Genomic DNA, 25217 nt, shown 5'->3' with positions numbered 1-25217 from the left:
CACCTATCTCCCTATTTTGAGGTCAGCTGACCAGGAACCTTAACTTCATCTTTAAAGTCCATAAGTGCCTAGTGTCTGTACAACCAATAAAACTTCCGCCACATGAGCAATAAGGTTGATTTGCTTTCTTGACACTGGTGTGTTCACTGGAATATGACTTTTTTTTTAAGTTTTATTTTTAAGTAATCTCAACACGGGGCTTGAACTAACGACTCCAAGATCAAGAACTGCATGCTCTTCCAACTGAGTCAGCCAGGGACCCCTGGAGTAGCACTTCTAATTTCCTCCTAAAACCTTTCCTTTGCATTCACAACTTAGCCAACTGGCACAAGAGGCCTAGCTTTCAACTTATCTAGGCTTTTCACATGCCTCCTTCACCAAGCTCAATCATTTCTAGCTTATGATTTAAAGTGAGAGATGTGCAGCCCTCCTTTTCACTTAAACACTTAGAAACCACTATGGGGTAACTAACTGCCCTAATTTCAATATTGTGTCTGAGGGACTAAAGAGGCCTGAGGAGAGGGATGAAGGGGAATGGCCGGTCAATGGAATAGTCATAACACTCATGTTTATCAATTACGTGCACTGTCTTATATAGGCACAGTTTGTCATGCCTCAAAACAATCGGAATAGTAGCATCAACGATCACTGATCACAGATTACTATAGTAAGTATAATGAAAAACTGAACTACTGAGAAAATTACCAAAATATGAAACAGAGACATGAAGTGAGCAAATGTTAGAAAAATGGAACCAATAAACTTGCATGATAGAGTTGCCACCAGCCTTCAATTTATAGAAAATGCAGTATCTTCAAAGCATATTAAAGTACAATAAAATGAGGAATGCCTATTAGAGTATAAAAAATCTGTTTCTGAATGAAATGTTATTTCCTTACAGGTAAAGGAAATTGTTCATTTCTATGTATTTAGCTTATTTACTTACACCTTTAAATTATCTGAAAAGCAGCAAAAATACTGATGTTCAAAAATATCACCAAAGGTTAGGAGACTGTGGCATTGACGTTTGGAATCTAATTCAAGATCCTATTCTTACTAACTCTGTATTCTATGGGCAAATAATACCCTCTCTGAGCTAGTTCCCTCCATTTCTGAACAAGGAACGGAACGTATTGCAAGCAGTACTTTGCAGGGTTCTTGCAATGTTTAAAGGACACAGGCAAATGATGTTCTGTCCAGTGACCAACGGAAATCAACAGTAACCCAGTTCAAACAGATTCATTAGATTTTTACAAAAAGTGAAACAGGAAAAAAGTATCAGCTTCTGTTGCAATTGAACAAGAAAAGTTTCTTTTTTTAAAAAAAAAAGTTATTTATTTATTGAGAGAGAAGGAGAGAGAGCATGAGGGAGGAAGAGGCAGAGGCAGAAGCCCCCCCCTGAGTAGGGAGCCTGATGCAGGGCTCTATCCCAGAACTCTGGAATCATGACCTGAGCTGAAGGCAGACGCTTAACTGAGTCATCCAGGCACCCCCAAAAAAGTTTAAGTATACAATGGAATATTACTCAGCCATTAGAAATGACAAATACCCACCATTTGCTTCAACGTGGATGGACCTGGAAGGTATTATGCTGAGTGAAATGAGTCAATCGGAGAAGGACAAACATTATATGTTCTCATTCATTTGGGGAATATAAATAATAGTGAAAGGGAATAGAAGGGAAGGGAGAAGAAATGGGTAGGAAATATCAGAAAGGGAGACAGAACATAAAGACTCCTAACTCTGGGAAACGAACTAGGGGTGGTGGAAGGGGAGGAGGGTGGGGGGTGAGGGTGAATGGGTGACGGGCACTGAGGGGGGCACTTGACGGGATGAGCACTGGGTGTTATTCTGTATGTTGGCAAATTGAACACCAATAAAAAATAAAGTTATTATTAAAAAATATAATAACAACAACAAAAAAACAAAAAAACAAAAACGACTTCCTCTTCCCCCTTTCCAAGAGTATATATTGTCACTCAAAAAAATTCACTGGGCAATTCATTCTGATTCTTGTCAAGATTTGCCTGCTATTGTGTTTTCCTTTATATTCTAGTAAGCTTACCTATTCATGATAATTATTAAGTATAAATGAGCCATTCCAAATTTATAACCAGATGCATATTCACAGTAGTCTAAGCTTCCTTGGAGATTATTACACGGTGCCATCTAGTGTTCCTATTCAGTAGCAGCAGAATAAACTGGAAGTGTGGGTCTGGGTCTCAACAGAATCAATTGCAGAGTCTGAAAAAATATACAGGCCTGTTGGGTCCTAACTCAGGTCCACATGAAAACCCTCAGAATGGGGCCTGGACAATCATATATACAAAGAACAATCCCTGTTTGATAGCCAGCCAGAATCGAGAACCACTGATGTGGCTCCACAATCAGAGTCACAGAGTCAAACTAGTTTATCTTGTTACATGCAAGTAGTTTAGTTAGCAGGATCTCATAAACATCTAGATACACTTTACACAACTCCTGGTTTCAGATTCTCAAGAGACTGGACAAGGTGAACAAAACATTCTAGAGCCTACAAAATAGGTTTATCTATTTTCTAAATTTCACAAATTCGTTTCAGAGTCAGAACTATATTAACTAAGGAAAAGGCAGGTGGGAGACTTCCCTTCATAGAGATTTAACAGTTTCATGCAACAAAACAGTAAATGAAGAATGAGACTGTGACAAGATTGGTGGTGTGGCCTAACAGACACATGGTGAGGGGACAGTTGGGCAAATAACCCCTGTGGGGCTATCTCTGCAAAAAATTCTTGATCTACAATTCTTCCAAACCAGACATGCTATTTTTAAATGTGCAACATGCCCAGTTTAGCCACATGCAACTACACTCACGCTTGTAAGTATATTATTTAAAAAACGCAGTAATAGGACTTAATCTATTTAAAAAAAAATCTCACAGGACAACATACACGATAAACACAGCACCTATTGTACGAAATCAGTACTGGAGATATCCAGGAATGGGAATCTCAAAGGACTAGAAAACAAAAAACTGTATGCTAATTTTGCCTCTAGCTTTATCAAGCTATATTATCATGGACAAATTATTCATCCCATTGGATCTTAATATCCTCATGTGTAAAATGATGGACTATAATATTCCTTGCTCTACTCTAGCTCCAAAATTCTCTGGCTGTGCCCTTGATAAGAGAAGGGAACACACAACCCCCAGCTTGATCCTCTGTGTTTTCTAAACACTTGATGAGAAGGACCCAATCCTCCAATGGTCTAACCATACACCTTACTAAGATACCAGTAGGGTCTTTATACCCCTGGAGTTAAGCGGAAAGCCAGGGTTAATTCTGATTAAATATTCACAACGTACTTAAGTACCACACATCATAGTCCCCACCATGAACCAAAAACTTCACCAGTAAAGCTAACCTGGGGCTTGGGAGTCAGAAGCCTGGGGTTTCAGTCTGATCTATCACTTAATACCTACGTGTGGCCTCAGGCAGCTCTTTTTAATTTTTTTTTAATTTATTTTATGATAGTCACAGAGAGAGAGAGAGAGGCAGAGACACAGGCAGAGGGAGAAGCAGGCTCCATGCACCGGGAGCCCGACGTGGGATTCGATCCCGGGTCTCCAGGATGGCGCCCTGGGCCAAAGGCAGGCGCTAAACCGCTGCGCCACCCAGGGTTCCCTCAGGCAGCTCTCTTAGTCACTATGTCTCTCATTCTCCTCTTCTGGGTAAGGCAGATTAGAACAATGTGACAATGTATTTGACAGTGCCTTAAAAAGCATAAACTTTTAATTAATGTATAACATTATATCTGCATTAGCAAAATATCAGCATTTGTATATAACCATATAACATTAAGTTTAATTTTAGTTGTGTTTTGAAGAGAGGTTGAAGTTTTCTGAATTTTGTTTTAAAGATCGATTTGACAGAGAAAGCAAGCACAAGCAGGGGGAATGGTAGCAGGAGAGGGAGAAGAAGCAGGCTTCCCATCTAGCAGGGAGCCCGATGTGGGGCTCCATCCTAGGACCCTGAGATCATGACCTGAGCCAAAGGCAGACACTTAACCAACTGATCTGCCTGCCAAGGCTCTCCTTTAACTTGGATTTTTAAATATGGAAACATACTTTGAATACACAAATAATGCAGATACATAGAATAAAAACAAAGTACTACCTTATCCTGTCATCCTCCTACATGTGTTCCCATCTACTTCCCCTCCATAAATATTTTCTATGTTTCCGTTCAGAGTTTTCCCTATATACTTATTAGTCAAAGATTAACACAAAACATCTCTGTACACGTTAGTATTTATAGCTTAACTATATATGAACATTTTCATGTCAGTATATACATAGGTCTATTTCAATCACTTTATTACTGCATACTATTCTTGGTAGACCATAGTTAATTTAACTGTTTCACTTTTGTGAATATTTATTCCCCTTCTAATTTGTCTGTGTATCGAACAATGCCAAAACATATTCTAAAGATTTTTATGCATGTTATTAGTTTCCTGAGGTTACAAATCACCGCAAATCTGGAGGCTTTCAGTAATGGAAATATATTCTCTCAGAGTTCTGGAAACCAGAAGTCCAAAATCAAGGTGCTAGTAGGACTGGTTCCTTCTGAAGGCTCTGAGGGAGAAATCATCTCATGCTTCTCTCAGTTCCTGGTGGCTTTGGGCAATCCTGGCATTCCTCTGTGCAGTAAGCTCACTGTAACCTCTGCCATTGCCCCCACAGGGCATTCCCCTCGGGTTCTAGAATCTCCCTCTTCCCTTCTCCTAGAAGGGCACTAGGCAGTGATCTGGAGGTGCTTACCTTAATTACACCTGCAGAGGCCCTTCTTCAACTAAGGTCATATTCTGAGGTTCTAAGCAGATCTATCTTTTCAGAGCCACTATAACACACAAGAGACTGTGTCAGATGTGATAAAAAAAAATCATACACTAAAATGTCTCTCAAAAGGTTACAATGATTTTCACTTCCACAAAAATGAAGTGCTCTTTCCCCAGTACTCTTGCCAACTTTTATTTTTTAAATTTATTTCTTTTAAAAGATTTCATTATTTATTTGTGAGTGAGAGACAGAATGAGAGCTCATGAACAGGGGGAGGGGCAGAGGGAAAGAGAGAAGCAGACGCCCTGCCCCGCTGAGCAGGGAGCCTGATGTGGGGCTCTATCCCAGGGCCCAAGGATCATGACCTGAGCCCAAGGCAGACTCTTAACCAACTGAACCACCCAGGCACCCCTCTTGCCAATTTTTAAAACTTCCAGCTAAATTGATGTTACATAAAAAATAATGCAACCTTGTTTCTACTGCATCTCCCTGACTTTGCTAGTATGGCTAATTCTCTTATATATTATTTACTGACTTGTTTGAGGTCCTCCATTCTTAAATTTCATCATCTTCTAAACAGTGATGTGTCATTTACCTTTCAATCTTTAAGAGTTCTTCACAGTCTGGATATGAATATTTTGTTACATATATTACCACAATTTCCAAGCCTGTCACTTACTCAGCCCTATCTTTTACTACAAAACATTTTAAAGTATTTGTTTAATTAAATTTATCACATTTTTATTTTATGGTGCTGGATTTTTAACATTCCTGGATTTTTCAATTCCCTAAGATTTTACATGGTATCACAAGGTAGGACAAATACAGACCTAGGAGTCACAGAAGGCACACTCTACTCATTCTGCAAATACCTTATGAATGAGAAAATATTTGAGGAGCCAGAGGATGCTAAAATTAGGTGTTTTGAGATGCAATATCCAACACACAATTCTCAGAAGGCCAGCCATTCATTCAACTCAACTGAATACAACTCAATACAATCCACTCAATTCTGACACTATGCAGAGATAGGCTGCAGACACTATGCAGACTCCACAGGCTGAGGGCTCAGTCCACCAGGACTGCAAACCACTCCAACGCACCCCCCAACTTCAGACCTCAGATGCAAGCCCCATTAGCTGTGCTGCTTCTGACCAACTGGCTACAGACTGGAGGTCCTCGTGAGCCCCTCTCCTTGGGCACAATTTGCCAGAGCAGCTCACAGAGCTCAGAAATACTTGTTAATAGTAAAAGAATGTAACTCACGAACATGCAGATGGAAGAGATACATAGGGTAAGGTATGAGGAAGGGGCACAAGAGCTTCCATGCCGTCTCCGGTGTGGCACTCTCCCAGCACTTCCACGTATTCACCAACCAGGAAGCTCTCTGAACCCTGTCCTTCTGGGTTTTTACATAGGCCACATTACATAGGCATGATGGATTAAATCACAGGCCACTGGCAATGGCTTCAGCCCCCAGCCCTTCACCCCTCCCCTCCCTGGAGCTCAGGTGGTGGGACTCTAATCTCTGGCTGGCTCCAAGGGCATAAAGACCCCATCCTTAGGTGCTTTACAAAAGTCACCTTATTAAGGTAACAAAAGACAATTTCTATCACTCTCAACCCTTAGGAAATGCCAAAGGTCTTGGGAGTTGTGAGCCAGAAACTGTGGATGAAGACCAAATACACATTTCTTATAAATCACAATATCATGATGCTTTAGACCAAATGTGAAAACACAGAGAAGTCAAGTTGGAGGATGAAAGGGTGATTTAAGAGTCCAACAACTCCTGATACACAACAAAGCTTTAGGCACTAAAAGACAAAATAAATATAAGACAGATACATTCTTTGCCCTCCAGAAGCGTACAATTCAAGCGCAAGCAAAAATATTTTAAGTAACAATTAAGCAGCGATGAATGAAAAAACAATTAGCAATGTGCTTCAAACCAACGAAATCCATGGAGAGGACAGTGCAACACAAAAGAGAATTCTGATAAGTCTCAAAAGAGATGGGGTGAGTACCAATTGGAATTCAAAGAAAATTTTAAAACTTCCATCAAACTGTAATACACATAAGAAAAGCGCATTATCATAAACTCAATGAACCTTGCAAAGTAAACTTATCACATAACCAGTACTCAGCTCAAGAGAAAGTACATGACAGCACTCCAGAAGCCCCCTCCTACTTCCTCTTCTTCCTTTGCTCCCCAAAAGCTCCCACTGGTTTTGTCTATTTTTGTACTCTGTATAGAATTATACACTAGGTAACTTCTTTCTCTCAAAACAGGTTTGTGATGTTCATCAAAATTTTTGCATATAGTTATAGACTGTTCTTTCCCACTTTCCACTGTACAGAATTCCATTGTGTGACTGTATTAATACATCATTCATCCATTATACCCAAGACAGGTAGTTTGTATGGTTCCTAACTTCTGGACTCTTGTGAAGAACACTGCTGTGAACATACCTTCTGGTGAACATGTTTTCACTTCTGATGGGTGTGGACTAGGGAGAAGTGCACACATGTTCAGCTTTAGTGAGTACGGCCAGTTTTCCAAAGGAGTTGGTAAATTGGCAGTTTTCCTTCAGCTTGTGTGAGTTCCAGTTGTACTGTTACTTTCTGCCTTTTCCATTTTAGCCTTCTAGTGAGTATGTAGCAAACACATTATGAATAATATGAGAGTTCAGATATTAACAAACCTCTCACAACAAAGCAGTCTTTAGAAAGAATACGGGTATTTTAAAAAGATGTATTTATTTTTTTAAGGGAGGGAGAGAGAGAGTGTGTGTGTGAATGGGATGGGGGGAGTGGAGGCAGAGGGACAGAGAGCTTCAAGCAGACTCCCTGCTGGGCACAGCGCCTGATGAGGGGCTCAGTCCCATGGCCCATGCCAATCATGACCTGGGCAAAAACCAAGAGTTAGACACCCAACCGACTGAGTCTCCCAGATGTCCCAAGAATATGGGTTTTAATTAAACTAATTGCACACAAAAAAAGTTCATGAACATAGTCACACACCCAAGGGATAACAAAATGACATGTGTAAAATCCATGTTTAAGAGCATAAAACCTCCACACAGTTTTCCAGAGTGGCTGCACCAGTTCACATTCCCACCAACAGTGTAGGAGTGTTCCCTTTTCTCCGCATCCTCTCCAACATTTGTTGTTTCCTGCCTTGTTGATTTTCCCCATTCTCACTGGTGTGAGGTGGTATCTCATTGTGGTTTTGATTTGTATTTCCCTGATGGCAAGTGATGCAGAGCATTTCCTCATGTGCTTGTTGGCCATGTCTATGTCTTCGTCTGTGAGATTTCTGTTCATGTCTTTTGCCCATTTCATGATTGGATTGTTTGTTTCTTTGGTGTTGAGTTTAATAAGTTCTTTATAGATTTTGGAAACTAGCCCTTTATCTGATACGTTGTTTGCAAATATCTTCTCCCATTCTGTAGGTTGTCTTTTAGTTTTGTTGACTGTATCCTTTGCTGTGCAAAAGCTTCTTATCTTGATGAAGTCCCAATAGTTCATTTTTGCTTTTGTTTTTTTTGCTTTCGTGGATGTATCATGCAAGAAGTTACTGTGGCCAAGTTCAAAAAGGGTGTTGCCTGTGTTCTCCTCTAGGCAGCCACTCTGGAAAACTGTGTGGAGGTTCCTCAAAGAGTTAAAAATAGACCTGCCCTACCACCCAGCAATTGCACTGTTAGGGATTTACCCCAAAGATTCAGATGCAATGAAATGCTGGGACACCTGCACCCCGATGTTTCTAGCAGCAATGTCCACAATAGACAAACTGTGGAAGGAGCCTCGGTGTCCATCGAAAGATGAATGGATAAAGAAGATGTGGTTTATGTATACAATGGAATATTACTCAGCCATTAGAAACGACAAATACCCACCATTTGCTTCAACGTGGATGGAACTGTAGGGTATTAGGCTGAGTGAAGTAAGTCAATCGGAGAAGGACAAACAGTGTATGTTCTCATTCATTTGGGGAATATGAATAATAGTGAAAGGGAATATAAGGGAAGGGAGAAGAAATGTGTGGGAAATATCAGAAAGGGAGACAGAACATAAAGACTCCTAACTCTGGGAAACGAACTAGGGGTGGTGGAAGGGGAGGAGGGCGGGGGGTGGGGGTGAATGGGTGACGGGCACTGAGGGGGACACTTGACGGGATGAGCACTGGGTGTTATTCTGTATGTTGGTAAACCGAACACCAATAAAAATTAATTAAAAAAAAAAAGAGCATAAAACCAGCAGCCTATTGTTTTGTGGCCACTGCTTTTCCACTGGGGGAATAATTAATCAGTTATTTTAACCATTCTGCAAGTTGCTTTAAAAAAAAAAAGTGTTTATTAATAGATAGTAAACTACCATGAAAAACTTACAATAAAATGGTAGAAGAAAGTAAACATATTCTAAGAAAAAACAATAGCTTAGTTCAATCACAGAGGCCAGCAAAGAATATAGTAGTATGAGTTCTCTCACTCAAATGTTATGATCTATACTCTTCTAGAGTAGCAATGGCTATTTCAGGGAAATGAGTAGCAATAAATTTTTTCTAAAAATAATATATATTTTAGCAAAAACATAATAGAGAATAGCTTTTCTATGACTCACACTGTATAATTTCCTTATGTATACTATGTGAGGTGCTTTCAAGAAATTAGTGTATAATTTAATCAGGACATGTGTTTTTAATAATCCAAAATCAGAATCTATAATAATACTATATGTAATATTTAACTTTTAAAATTAAAAAAAAAAAAAACCCAGACTGATTTAAACTAGTTAAACCCCCCCTCCCCAAAACCCAAAAAACAACCTAGTAAAAAGGGAAAACACAAATTACTTCCACTTTGCAGGCATCTAGAATTGTGACCAAATCTCAGCCATAAGCTCCGAAAAAAATGAGTAGCATTATCTTATTAATTATCACAGCCTGTATTTACAGGTGTAGCAGCACATTCAGTAAATCCTACTCACCAACATGCTAGAATCTTTAACTACTTACCAATATATCATACATACTGCTTCATGCAGCTGGTGAAAAGTGAGTAGATACTTGTGTATGCCAGACCTAGTTCAAAATGTCTAATCATTTTTAAGTAAGAATTCACTGACAGGCGAGATTTTAAAAATTATATAAACACAAACACTATGAAATCCAATAACAATAATGTAGAAAGACATAAAACAATGTCCAAAAACATCTGCTAATAGATCAAACCTCTTTTTTCTTTTTTTAAAGTTTTTTTTTAAGGTTTTTTATTTATTCAGGAGACACACACACAGAGGCAGAGACACAGGCAGAGGGAGAAGCAGGCTCCATGCAGGGAGCCCGACGTGGGACTCGATCCCGGGTCTCCAGGATCAGGCCCTGGGCTGAAGGCGGCGCTAACCCCTGAGACACCCAGGCTGCCCAAAATTTTATTTATTCATGACAGACACAGACAGAGAGAGGCAGAGACATAGGCAGAGAGAGAAGCAGACACCCTGCAAGGCTCAATCCCAGGACTCCGGGATCATACCCTGAGCCAAAGGCAGACGCTGAACCACTGAGCCACCCGTGTCCCCAAACCTCTTTTTTTCTAAATAAAGTTTCAGCTTATTATTTCCCTAAAGTTCATCTAGGTGAGACATTTATAAATGTTTACTTCAACCAACGAAACACCCAGTTAATTTATAAATGTTGACTCATTTAGGCATGCTAAAAACTATTTTCGGGAGTTTATCTGCTTCTCTTTTGAAGGTTAGAATTTCTAACATTTGTAAATTAAATCAATGTTAGGTATGTTACACTTAACAGAGTGAACAATAAGGTGCATAAAACTTGTGGGCATTTAGTTGATCAGGAAACATAGAAATTTTGAAAATTAGTTACGAAAAGAAAAATAACTGACCAAAATTTATAAAGTTTAAGAAGCATAAAAATGACTGTAGTGCTAGTAAGAGTTCTAAGAAACCATCAGAGAAAGGCTAGTGAAACACAAGAGAGAAAACCACCAGGAGACTGAAAAGAAATTTTTTGACAGCAAAGAGTTCACTGAAAAGACAAAAAGAATGGCTGGGAATGAAAAATACAGCAAAGGCTATAAAACTAATCAAACAGAAATACCAAATACAAATAATCAATAAGCAATCATCAACGAGGAAGTGCGGAACATAACATGTGGCTACAACTGCAAATCTCGAGTCCCAGACAACTGCACGATGGTTCTCTCGGAAGAGAGAGCAATGATTAGACTTTTTAATTTTTATTTAAGTCATCTCTACCCTCAACATGGGGCTTGAACTCACGACCCTGGGATCAAGAGTCACACACTCCACTGAATGAGCCAGCCAGGTGCTCCAATGATTAGACTTAAGTGTTTGTATTTGAACACAAGGGGAGTGCAACACTACAAGGAAAACATGGATGAATAAAATATGGTAATAGTTTATAAATTAATACTGAGATTTGCTAGTCTGACACATGTTATGCCAAGTACAACTAACTAGTCACACTAAAAATAAAATGCTAAAAACTCACTCACTGTCTTCTGTGGGAAGGACCTGCAGGGAGTAAATCCACTCTATTATATCATCTTTGTTCACAACATCTAAGGAATCCAACATATCCAGCCCGGAGAGCGCAAAAAATGCAATTGTCAGCCTAAAAGAAAACAAACAAACAAACATAAAATTTCCATCTTAACTATCAAAACACTGAAGTCTTTCTGATTCAGAAAAATAATAGTCTTTCTAATTTAAAATTAAATAGTCTCATTTTGCAAAAGCCAAAAAGTCCTATTTATAGTTCTAGTTTAATATCAATCACACGTGTTTGTTTCATTTGTAAAAAGGAATAGTTAGGAGTCAAAAAAAAAAACCTGTGCTACTCATCTGAAGCATATATGGATTCATTGAAGGCAGTGTCTCAGCAACCTAAAGGCTAAAGCAGAATTTAAAAAAGAATTCTCTGCACCTAGTTAGTACAAATAAATTAAAAAGGCTGGAAAATATGTAAAAATCCCAATTTCCACTTATTTGCCAAGAGCAACTATGCTTACAGTTGGTGCTTAATTCTGAAGGAATGTTAGAATCCATCTGTATACAAATTGGTTTACAAATAATGTGACTGGGAAAAACTTAAAATGAATTTTGGGAAATAAAACTTTAAAAATACATATGCGTCTCAACTCCATTTTCCCAGAGAGGATTCTGTGATAGAATGAAAAACAGTAAGGCAACACAATCCCTTCCTTCCAAGACTGTACACTAAATGAGAAGTGTTAACTTTGTTTTCATATAAAAACTAGTACTTTGGTGATTATTTTTTATACAAAGAGTTTGTTATATTTAATTCTTTTCAGGCTAAGATGCAAAACTGCTATCTGAGCATGGTTATCTCATTTCTGTATTCTAATAATTCCTATGACTAATAACAAATTAATACTTTGGCCTAAAATCTGACAGCAAAGGCACTGGACACATTCTGTAACCTTTTCAACTAAGATTCAAAAAGAGAAATAAATAAGCCTTACTACCCTAAGGCATCCACTGTGTGTAATAAATTAACTTCTTTCCCATGCATCTAGAAAAACACTACCAACTTAAAGAAAAATGAGAAAAGTCACTTTTTTTTTTTTAAGGGTATAATTCTCTTTGATCCCTGGTTGAAAAAGGCTGGTGTACATTAAATAATAGGAGAAGAAATCAGGGAGTAATTTAATTCTAACCAAAGCTTAAGGGCAAAAACTAAGACTAATGAGATATTGGTACACTTAACAACAACAGATTTGGGGAAACACAGATTGAGACACTATTACTATGTACCAGACACCGAGCTAGAAAATTTCTTACATACTACCCTAATTCTAACAAACCACTGAGATCCACCAGAACTAAGGACGTGATTTATCTGAGACCAGGATTAAATTAAGGGCAGTGAACAAACCCCTTAATGTGGGAGGCTGCGGTTCAGAGTTCAGGCTTCACCGTCAAATGAGCTATGTTCAAATCCGAGGTGGGCTGATTTAGCCATTTATAACCTAGGTAGGACCTTTGCTAAATCTTTTCTAAGTCCGCTTATCTGTAAAACATTACAACTCGCAGTTTCTGCAATACCTGCCCGCAAGCAAGACCTCAGGGAAATCAGTAAGGAATATCCTTACTGATATTTCCCTGATTTGACAGGAGCTAATGACAACGACCTCAGGATCTAAACACAATCACACTACAGATCCTTTCTCTAGGTCATTGGGCACCTTCTGCCCCCCAGACAACCCTGTTCTTTCCCAAAACAAAATGCTACTTTAGAAATTAGAAGAATGTCTATAGAATAGCAGCCATGTGTAAGAATTACTGCTCTTCATGATAATTATGTCTCAGGAGATAAGGTCTGCCTTGTGGTAATATGTACTCAAATATTTATTGAATTAACTAATAAAAGACCTGCAATACCTCATCAACCCTCTTGGAGAACTCTCACTGGGATTTTCAGTTTTGTTGTAAATGAGTATAGTCAGATACAATTAATTAAAAGTATCTAATAATTACGTTTATTAAAGCTTTATTATAGAAAAAAAAGGAAGATAAAAGTGGAGGACAGCATAGGATTGTCGATAAGACAACCTACTAAGGCTGAATAAGTTGAAGATCTTCTGCGCAATAAAAAATGTATAATTAGAAAACATCTAAAAAGCTATAAAAATAAGCTGGTATTCTTTTCTAAGTGAAGTACTCTCAAATTTTTTTAGCTCAAGATCATGAAGTCCGAAGAACTCCAGTAATTTGCTTGAGATTTCAACCCTAGATAACCACTTAAAACTACTTAGGAACTCGGGACACCTGGGTGGCTCAGCGGTTGTGCCTCTGCCTCTGCCTTTGGCTCAGGGCATGATCCTGGAGTTCTTGGATGAGTCAGGCGTTGGACTCCCTGCAGGGAGCCTGCTTCTCCCTCTTCCTATGTCTCTGCCTCTTTCCATGTGTCTCTCTTGAATAAATAAAATCTTAAAAAAAAAAAAAAAAAGCTACTTAGGAACTCTGAGTTGCATGGTGGTGTTCTCCACAAGGGTGTTTCTCAAGCCCATCTACACATTAGAATTAGCTTAAAAACAAACACCTAAAACACCACTAATAAAACAGAGAGGCCTGGGCCTTAGTCTATAAAACTGAAATTCTAGGTGGAAGGTGGGGTCTGGGTACCTGGTATTTAGGGTGGGGGAGGCAGGTGTGGGAAGCTTCCCAGGTGAGGGTAGTGTGCAGCAGGGCTTTAGAAGCACTGCTCTAGGGATCCCTGGGTGGCGCAGCGGTTTGGCGCCTGCCTTTGGCCCAGGGCGCGATCCTGGAGACCCAGGATCGAATCCCACGTCGGACTCCCGGTGCATGGAGCCTGCTTCTCCCTCTGCCTGTGTCTCTGCCTCTCTCTCTCTCTCTCTCTGTGACTATCATAAATAAATAAAAAAAAAAAAAAAAAAAAGAAGCACTGCTCTAGGGGTGCCTGGGTGGCTCAGTCAATTAAGTGTATAACTCTTGACCTTAGCCCAGTCCTGATCTCAGGGTGAGTTGAAATCCCATGTTGGGCTCCACTTGTGGGCATGGAGCTTGTTTAAAAAAAAAAAAAAAAAAAAAAAGGCACTGCTTTAGAGCAGTGATGCCGGGACATTCTAAAGACATTTTTGGCTGTCACTAGAGGAGGGTGCCAACGGCAGCTAGCTGGTAAAGCCAAGGATGCTGCTAAATGTCCCACCCACAACACACAGGGCAGCGTCATTCAAAAATATGCCAACAGTGCTGAGGTTAAGTAACCCTGTTCTAATGTCATACTGTTACCTACATGTTAAGTGTTATATGAATGAATGTTTTTCATTTTACTTGCTTCTGAATATGGATGCGAATACCAGAAATCAAGTCAGTTGCTGGTAAACTACTTTAAAATCTTGCATACTTAATTATTAAAGGCTTCTGAGAGTCCAGGATTTTCAACTACTAGCAGGTAAGACTAAGGTTTACAGGATTAACACAGCTATAGTGAAAAGCTTATGGTCATAAAATAAGACACCCAGCAGCGGCTGGCAGACAGAACCAAGGAATCAATTTGCAGCAAATGTCTGGCCTCCCTCTAAGATAGGCTGGAAAAATATCCTTTCTCATCACAGCAGAGTTCTCAAGCAGTCCTAAAATTCTGAGAGGGAGAGAATTACAGAAGTCATAAGAAAAACAAAGCAATTTTGGGCTGTGGGCTTCTGAGAGAAATAATGGAGGGTTTTACAGTGCCCCATTGAGTGGTATTTGGGGTATGGACTGCTGCCCACCCACCTTGGAGCAGGTGTCTAGAGGGGAAATCGTGTCAAGACACATGCCTAAAATCAAGCCAGTGAAGGTATTTCAATTTTGTTACTTTGGTGAGTATTCATTTGTTCTCTTCCTTTCTTCTCTTTCCTAGAATTGAACTCTGAAACTATAACCTGAGAAAGCAAAGTAAGCCAGCCACATCTTCCTGCCCCTTCTTCCACTCTGAACAATACATATGGGAAGTATATCTTACATGGATGAAGCAGTAAAGTTTGTCTCCTCTAAATCAACGTGCTGCCCCACTGGATCAATTCACAGATGGTAGGCATCAACTAAATGATGTCACCAGAAGATCTCCAATTTTTCAGGCTTAAGAAACAGTCGCCCAAGCTCCCGTGGATTAAATAGGGAAAAAAAGAAAGAAAAGAAAACCAGTCTGGGCAGTAGATAAAAGAACTGAGTAATAGCAACATGATTTCCTGTACTACTAAACGAGTAGTGTACTGTTAGGCTATGACAGGTAAGTAACCATTTGGAATATACTGGAAACACTAATTTATGGGCACTGACTAGATTCCCAAACTTTGGATTACCTGCTCTGCCTCTTTCTAGTACAGTCTATTTACTGGCATCCCCAAAAGTAACTGCATTCCTGCCTAGCTCTCAGGTGGGGCTATAATTAAACCATATTGCAAAGAATTTTTAAATTATAAACAAGCATTTAGAAATAGGGAATATTTAGAAATAGGAACACAGTTGCTGGATAAAATTGCTAACAGTCCAAATGATGAGACAGCCTTAGAGGACAGGTGGAAATTAATCATGAAGTTAAAATACACAGTAAACAGAGGCCCCAATAAATACTCTGGAATGAATGACTGCAATGCTGCAGGAACGCTAGAATTATAAGACTTACTCTTTATCTGTAATATTTTTAAATAGCTGGTTCAATGGTAAGTACTTTTAAGTACAGTCACACATCTCTGGAATTATTTTACATGCAAAATAATTTTTCAATAAGAAATGTTTACTAAACATCTACTAGAAAGCAGATGTCATGACAAAAACGAATAAAACAAGCCTCCAAACCTTAAGCAGCTTAAATTATGAGAGAAAATAACTAAGTAGTTATATAAGTACTATTAATAGAAATAATTTTCAGGGTGCCTGGGTGGCTCAGTCAGTTAAGTATATGACTCTTAATCTCAGGGTTGTGAGATCGAGCCCTGCCTCAGTTTGGTGTTGGGCATGGAGCTTAAGATTCTATTCTCTCTCTCCTTCCTCCCTTCCACCTTTCCACCCCACCATGTCACACAACTAGTGCTCTTGATTTTTTTTTTTTTTTTGACAGCATCTTTTTTTTTCCTCAACCTACTCCTTTTGCCTCTTGTTCTCTAGACCAGATGGCAGATCCAAACCTAGAATTCTGGAACTCCTCCTTCTTCCTATACCTCTTCATTCTATCCCTGCTTCCACTGCCCCAACATCCGGCTCTCAGACTCCTGCATACTACAACAGCTCCCTAACGGGTCTTCCTTGTTTGGTCTAGTTCCACTTACCAGAGCAACCAATCTCAAATTCAATGATGACTCTGAAATGCATATCTAACCAGAAAGATCCACCGCTGGGCAACTTTCCATCACTTATGTGATATCAAATTTAAGTTTCTTGATCTGGCACACAAAGCCCTCTGTGATCTGGCCCATGTCTGCCCTCCAGACTCAATTCCTACCACACTTGCCTTACATCTTGAACCACTATTAGACAAATGATTGCAGTTTCTCTGCTCAACACTCACTCGTCTACCTTTATTGTCTTGTCCATTTGCCTATAATCCATCCCCCACTCCTCCAAACCTAACACATTCTTTAATATTTAGCTCCAGGATTACTTGTTCCAAGAAGCCATCTCTGAGACATGTCTCTCTTCAGGTTGAGCTAAGGTTCTTCCATAATGTCTGTGGATACCACAATCATTGTGCAAACAAATTCAAGTGTGGTCAGGCAATCGGCACCATCAGCACCACCTGGGAACCAGTTAGAACTTCAGGTTCTATGCAGACCCCTCCCAGATCTATGCAATGAGAATTTGCATTTAAACAAGATCCCCAGGTGATTTATATGCACATTTGAGTTGGGAGGAACTGTTTTAAGAATGTTTGTACATCTGTCTCTCCTATCAGGCAAACAGTCTCAAACTTCAGTGTGCATGAATACCATCTGGAATGCTTGTCACAATGCACACTGGCAAGCCCAGAGTTTGAAGCAGAACTGGGGAGGGGCCCAGGTACTTGCAGTCTTATAAAGCATGTGATGATGTCACTGATTTGGAGCCTCCTGCCATCATCATCACACCTTAAGAAATACACCGCTGGACTGCAATATATTTCAGATAAGGGAGGGAATGAAAGAGCAGAGTAGTTGCTAGATGTTAATCAGGTAGACAGTTATGACACAGACTACACAGGGGAAAACGGAAGGACACATGAACAGAAAGACCAGGTAGATTGTGAGGTCTCAGAAAATAAAAACCAAATGTCTAAACCCTTCTTCAAGAGCAGCTGGATCTGTAAAAATAACATACATAGAAAATAGTCAGTATTATGTTCTTTGATTTAAAAAAAAACCTACTCTAACTCCCATTACCCAACTACAAATGGCAGTAACAACTCATGACCAAAAAGCTCATAGAAAAGAAATCTGTTAATGCACAAAGCTCACAATCCAAGCTTTAATATTCACCTGAGGTAACTAAAAGCTGCCACTTTCCAGAAGTTAATATGAAAAGAAAGCTACAAGTGAAACAACAAAGACTTTATTCTTTTCATAAACCCATTGTTATTAGAAAAATAAAAATTACTTAGTCCTATTTGTCAGACTAAAAGAAACAGGGGAATGAGGTAATTTTGCCAGGTGGGTGGGTCAGAAAATAAGTGTCTAAATATCTAGTTTGTTATCAGCCTTCCCCAGAGTCACCTGTGTCATATCTATCAGTAAGAAAAAAGGAACACCAAAATCACTGGTTTTGCACTGTATCCCTCCCTGTACCCAGACACACAGCAGGCCCTCAAATAAATGTCTGAAAGATTAAACAGCAATACCAGATGAAGAACTGTGACTTAGCAAACACATTGTTTCATCTGAAAACTCTGGTATCAGTAGAAATTTTGTGATATGTCAGTCACCTCTCCTTAAAAGCTCAGAGCTCCTTCACAAGCATCTTAAAGTCAATTAGAGATCCCATACACCATGAAAGGACTTAATGCTAAACTAAGACTGAATCAGAAAAGAGAAAAACTGACAAACTTTTAAAAATTACTACAAAAACTGCTATGTGCACATTAGCTTAAACGTGGTTTTTAAGTGTGCCCTAAGAAAATGAGAAATGATATTCTATTCAAGTGATAAACATTAGGCATTACAAAGGAAATAATATTTAACGCACCATGACATAATATACTCTTATAATGCCTGTTGTAGATTCTAAGATTACACTAGAGTCATTAAATCAGTTTCAATCAATTTTTGCAGTTTTATTTTGTTATGAGCATCATCAGTTTACCAACATACATTAGTATATATGGTTTTGTCCATGCTGAAATTTTAAACAGAACAAACACTGGCATTTTGAAAATGCAACCACAGACCTAAAATGATACCTATGAGCAAAGTTCAACTGTTTAACAAGCACAATAGGATGGAAGATTTTTTTTTTTTACCCAAATGCTTCGAATTCACATAAAGTTAATCCCCATAAAATATGTGATTTATTAGTATCATTTGTTCCATCACATATCATTCCAATCAATAGAGTGAGTTTTGGAAACCTTAATTTAGCTCTAGCGATATGCTCTGCTAGTCAATCAACACCTATGGGTACAGAAAGGACTAAAAAATGATGCTTCACTCTTTCTTTAGCAATAATACGTTCATTGTTCAGGGCTCAGCTCACATTATTCGACAAATATTTACTTCATGCCTCTTATATACGAGATAATATATTCAATGCCCTATAGACTTTCTGGGATAATGGAAATGTTAAAGCAGAAACAAAAGCTACTGGCCAATGAGGTGATGGAGCCCTCGAAATGCAGTGGCTACTGCAATTGGAAAGAACTGAATTTTTAATGTGATTTAATTTTAATTAATCCAAATTTAAACAGCGAAATGTGGTTCGTGACTACACTGGACAGGGCACCTCTAGTATCATACAGGTTAACTAGAAAAAAGATACCTTGTGAAGTTTACAATCCAGCGTGAAAGAAAAATAGTAAGCAAATAAACCAACAAATACGTAATTTTAGGCGGTGATTGGAAGGGGTGGATCTCTTTTGGGAAGGCGTCTCTAAAGACATCTGGGCTGGGAATCTGCTCTCACACATGCTCCCAACAACCCTAGGCGAACACACCGCACAGAGCTCTATACTGAAACAGCCTGTCTTGTGCGGCTGTACTCCAGCACCCAGCAGCACGCATTTCGAGGCCACTAGGCACAAGTCAACTATCAAACCTCCAAGTCTGACCCAGCCATGCAACGTCTGAAACACACCAGAGAATCAGAGTCCAGAAAACACGGAGAGATTAGGGCAAAACCAATCTGCTCTCTTATCCAGTCCCATGCAGCTTGGGAGCCCCACTTCGAAACACAGCAATGCAGAGCGAGGACCGCCTCCTCCTCCTTCCCATCTCCAGACTTTTTACTCTGAATGACTAATTCACAGTTTTTTAGCCGCAGCCAAATCACACTCCTCAGCCAACTCCAAACTCCCAAGGCTACGGCAGATACACTTTTAACAGGATGCTCCACGAACGCTGCACCTCTTCCGCCAACCTTCTCCTACCCTGAGATTCACAATTCCTGGAAAGTTAATTTCTACGAACCTTACAGGGTCTGCGCCGCTCCGATACAGCGAACACCATACAGATATTCAATTAAGAGTTAATCAGGTGTCGGAGGAAAGGCTAGCGTGGGAGACGATACACCCAAACTACGAAGACGAAATGACTGGTCTTTCTCCTTCTACACTCGGAAGTCGGCGAGGCCAAGTGATTCGCAGCCTCGCAGAGGGAGTAAAAAGGAAGCTCAGAGTCGACAGGGAAAACGGTCGGGAAGAGAGAAAGGCAGAAACTGGGGGTTCCCCCGCCCTCGCCCTACCGCTGCCCCAATCCCCCCGCCGTAGCTCGGGGGCGTGAGGGTGACCGCCGAGCCGCCCGAGGGGAGAGGCACCGGGCAGCGCCGGGTGGGCGGCGGCGCAGGCCCCACGGAAGGCGGGTCGGCCGGCAGGCTCCGCGGTGCCTTTCTGCTGGGGCCGGGGCCCGGAGCCGCCAGTTACCTGCTGGTCTCGAGCGAGGAATAGCGCTCGGGCAAGACCTGGAGGCAGCGCTGGAAGAACCGCACGTGCCGGTCCCGCAGGAAATCCAGCCGCTCTCCCTCGCCGCTCCCCGCCGGCCGCTCCTCCTCCGGGGCCGCCATGCTGCTGCGGAAGCGACGTCCGCCGCGACCCGGAAGCAGTTGGCGCGCGGCGGGAAGGAAGCCCGAGGGGCAACCCGGGGCTGGCGCGTGGGGATGGGCGCTGCGCCCGCCGGGCGCAGGGAGTGCGCGGTTGATACCGCTCGGTGTTGGCGGACTTATGCTGCGCTTTAGGCCTCGGATTTCTCTCTGGACCCCACCTTTTCCGTTCTGAGCTCCACAGGCTTGGAGCCCCCTCTCACGCCTTGTAAAATGCGGCCCACAAATCCACAAATCCTTGCAGAACTCTTACCCTCATTCGATATTTGTGGAAGTGCAAGATGAAAAGCTCCTCGATCGCTTGGAAACCATCAGGGGCTTAAAGGATGGTACCTATGAAAACGGATGGATCGGAGTAAATCGTTCTTTGGAAGGCCACAGTTTTAAAGCTGAATGGATAGGCAAGCTAGGCCTGCAAATAAAGCTGTGGAGATAAAATATGTTCATTAAATAATTATTGACACTTCCTAAGTTCAGAGACGTTCCTGGTCCTCTCTAGGATACCAGCAATCACTTAAAATATATATATATATATATATATATATATATATATATATATATATGTACACACACACACACATACACACACCCAAATGTAACATACAATTATAATCTATTCATATGTGACTGCGTCATTTTCTTTTTCAAGTCTTCATGCTTGAGTCAGTGCATCCATCTAGCATCAATGTTGAATCAATTTACCATACATAGCAACCAACCTAAAATGTTCTCCAACTACCTGTATATTAAAAAAATGAACATGCTTCTAGCTTTTTTTTTTTTTTTTTTAAGAGAGATTGATTTGCTTCAGCAGTTATGTTACCATTCCCTTTAAAAGTTCATGAGGCAGTCTTTGGGGGGGCGGGGGATCATTTTGAGCCAAATATCAAGCCAAAACCTATGTTCTTTATAGTCAGCTAAGTTTGAGTATAGTTTTATTATTAGCTTTCTTAGAAAATCTATTTAAAATACATACTGTGTGGACTAGAGTTATCCAAAGTGCCTAATTTTAGGTTCTAGTAACTACTAATTCACAAGTACTCCTGTGACGTCTTTAACAAATACAGCATCACCAAAGGGCTGGATACAATTGGAGGGCACTTTTGGTGCTTCCTTACAAATAGGGAGGCCACATTCCTTGCTTTTCAGATATGTCCAGTCTAGAGGAGTGCTCATTCTGTTATTACAGTTACATATACCACCAAATGTCTGAGGATGCTCAAAATGAGTCATATCACACACATTTAATTTACTAGAATGAATAATGCAGTCTATATGTGCTCAGAAAGAAAATCCTATTCAACGGGCCTTAAAGGAAACCCAGATATTTCATCTGATTCTCAGCTCAAGAACCAGTAGCCTGATCCAAATTCTATGGTGGACTCACTGACTCTAGGTGCATATACATACATACATATATATATATTTTTTTCTTCCCCATGGATGATTTTGACCACATTTAGATTGTTGACATATGCATGACAGAACCTAACCCCCACATAAAATGCCACTCTACATTATTAGGTAAGGAGTGTAAATAGCTCAAGTTTTCAAAGTACACGAATAATAGAATATCTATAAAACTGAACATTTAGCCATTAAACAATAATGTTTGAATTCTATAGAAATATAGGAAAGTATGTATAACATAATGTTAGGTAATTAGTATGGTAAATAAAATGTACTCTATGACTGTAACTATTTTAAAATATGTAGGTATTTTTTGAAAAAAGTTACTCTGGAGTGATGGAATTATGAGTGTTTTATTAACATATTCCCTTTAGAGTTTTTCCTAAATTTCTTACCCATATCCTTTATAAGAAATGTTTATTTATCTTGTCTATGAGCCTGTAACTGAAGGTACTCTTAATTATGCTATTTCTACATCCTTCATATAGAGGATCCATATGATAAATCCCTCATTTATTTTGGATTCAGTTTGAAGGGCTGGTTTTGTGAATGAGAAAAACCAAAACAAACCAAAAAACAGGTAAAAAGCCATAAAATCATACTACCCAGTACGCTTCCTTAGATGCAGGAAATGGAAAGCTGCTTTTGTGTGCAACAAAAAGCAACATGTTCAAAAGCCACATGTAAGAAAACTTTCTTTTGTGTATCTTCTCATAGTTCCATTCTGTTTTTAAAATCTGTTGTCCAATATTTTATTTCTAAGCTGCCTCCAATCATTTGAAAAGGTTATAGAGAACAAGGACTACAAATAAAACAAGCATTCCTGAGTAAGGATGTTTTATGTCATTTCTCTCATTTTGCACCAATAATAGTGTAATTAGAATTCAGTTTCTGGAACACCTGGGTGGCTCAGTGGCTGAGCGTCTGCCTTTGGCTCAGGGTGTGATCCTGGAGTCCCAGGATCGAGTCCCACATCAGGCTCCCTGCATGGAGCCTGCTTCTCCCTCTGCCTCTTTCTTTCTGTCTCTCATGAATAAATAAATAAAATCCTAAAAAAAAAAAAAAATCCGTTTCCAAAATTTGGAAGCCATCTACTTTGACTATATTAACTATAAAATAAGTAAAGGTTACTACTATTAGTAAATTTCTGAATCATTTGACATAGATGTATCAAGTTATAATTAAAGATACTCCAAGATACGTCATTTGCAAATATTTTCTCCCATTCTGTAGGTTGTCTTTGAGTATTGTTGATGGTATCTTTTGCTGTGCAAAAGCTTCTTATCTTGATGAAGTCCCAATAATTCATTTTTGCTTTTGTTTCTCCTGCCTTCATGGATGAATCTTGCAAGAAGTTACTGTGGCCGAGTTCAAAAAGGGTGTTGCCTGTGTTCTCCTCTAGGATTTTGATGGAATCTTGTCTCACATTAAGATCTTTCATCCATTTTGAGTTTATCTTTGTGTATGGTGCAAGAGACTGATCTAGTTTCATTCTTCTGCATGTGGCTGTCCAATTTTCCCAGCACCATTTATTGAAGAGACTGTCCTTTTTCCAGTGGATAGTCTTTCCTGCTTTGTCAAATATTAGTTGACCATAGAGTTGAGGGCCCATTTCTGGGTTCTCTATTCTGTTCCATTGATCTATGTGTCTGTTTTTGTGCCAGTACCACACTGTCTTGATGACCACAGCTTTGTAGTACAACCTGAAATCTGGCATTGTGATGCCCCCAGCTATGGTTTTCATTTTTAAAATTCCCCTGGCTATTCGGGGTCTTTTCTGATTCCACACAAATCTTAAAATAATTTGTTCCAACTCTCCGAAGAAAGTCCATGGTATTCTGCTAGGGATTGCATTGAACGTGTAAATTGCCCTGGGTAACATTGACATTTTCACAATATTAATTCTTCCAATCCATGAGCATGGAATATTTTTCCATCTCTTTTGTGTCTTCCTCAATTTCTCTCAGAAGTGTTCTATAGTTTTTGCAAATGACGTATCAAATAAAGGGCTAGTTTCCAAGATCTATAAAGAACTTATGAAACGTAACACCAAAGAAACAAACAATCCAATCATGAAATGGGGAAAAGACATGAACAGAAATCTCACAGAGGAAGACATAGACATGGCCAACAAGCACATGAGGAAATGCTCCGCCATCACTTGCCATCAGGGAAATACAAATCAAAATTACAATGAGATACCACCTCACACCAGTGAGAATGGGGAAAATTAACAAAGCAGGAAACCACAAATGTTGGAAAGGATGTGGAGAAAGGGGAACCCTCCTGCACTATTGGTGGGAATGTGAACTGGTGCAGCCACTCTGGAAAACTGTGTGGAGGTTCCTCAAAGAGTTAAAAATAGACCTGCCCTACGACCCAGCAATTGCACTGCTGGGGATTTACCCCAAAGATACAGATGCAGTGAAACGCCGGGACACCTGCACCCCAATGTTTCTAGCAGCAATGTCCACAATAGCCAAACTGAGGAAGGAGCCTTGGTGTCCATCGAAAGATGAATGGTTAAAGAAGATGTGGTCTATGTATACAATGGAATATTACTCTTGCCATTAGGAATGACAAATACCCACCATTTGCTTCAATGTGGATGGAACTGGAGGGTATTATGCTGAGTGAAATGTCAATCGGAGAAGGACAAACATATAGTCTCATTCATTTGGGGAATATAAAAAATAGTGAAAGGGAATAAAGGGGAAAGGAGAAAAAATGAGTGGGAAATACCAGAAAGGGAGACAGAACATAGAGACTCCTAACTCTGGGAAACCAACTAGGGGTGGTGGAAGGGGAGGTGGGTGAGGGTGGGGGTGACTGGGTGATGGGCACTGAGGTAGGCACTTGATGGGATGAGCACTGGGTGTTATTTTATATGATGGCAAACTGAACACCAATAAAAAATAAATTTATATAAAAAAAAGATACTCCAAGATAAAAGTTAAAAGAAACGAGTTTCCTATATTTATTATGTATGTAGTACCTTTCCTATAAGATGGGGACTGATTAAATTTAGGAACTAAGATTTTATAATAGGAAAAGTTGAGTCATATTAAGTTAAATTGTGTTTTCATGTACAAAAGTTTGGGAGTTTTAAAATTAATTCTTTTGACCAAATATTTTGAGCCAAACAGAAGCAGTAAAGAAAACTGCATCAGCCAGGAAGATGTGAAAGACACAAAGGTTT

The 25217-nt window shown here is 39.7% G+C and overlaps 1 protein-coding gene across 1 annotated transcript in view; it reads right to left on the bottom strand.

Annotated features, from left to right (window-relative positions):
• PGGT1B (protein geranylgeranyltransferase type I subunit beta) overlaps positions 1-20579 on the bottom strand; it is a 52997-nt gene extending 32418 nt beyond the window's left edge. The window contains exons 1-2 of the mRNA XM_055302179.1: positions 20433-20579; positions 11359-11477 (exon numbers count right to left, since the gene is read on the bottom strand). Of these exons, the coding sequence (XP_055158154.1) occupies positions 11359-11477; positions 20433-20572 (259 nt within the window). The 5' untranslated portion in view covers positions 20573-20579. The remainder of the gene's footprint in view (positions 1-11358; positions 11478-20432) is intronic.
• Between the last annotated feature and the right edge of the window lie 4638 nt (positions 20580-25217).

The sequence above is a fragment of the Nyctereutes procyonoides genome, unplaced genomic scaffold (assembly GCF_905146905.1).
Source record: "Nyctereutes procyonoides isolate TBG_1078 unplaced genomic scaffold, NYPRO_anot_genome, whole genome shotgun sequence".
Lineage (NCBI taxonomy): Eukaryota > Metazoa > Chordata > Mammalia > Carnivora > Canidae > Nyctereutes > Nyctereutes procyonoides.
The sequence above is the reverse complement of the archived record's forward strand: the minus strand, read 5'-3'. Positions and strand labels throughout refer to the sequence as shown.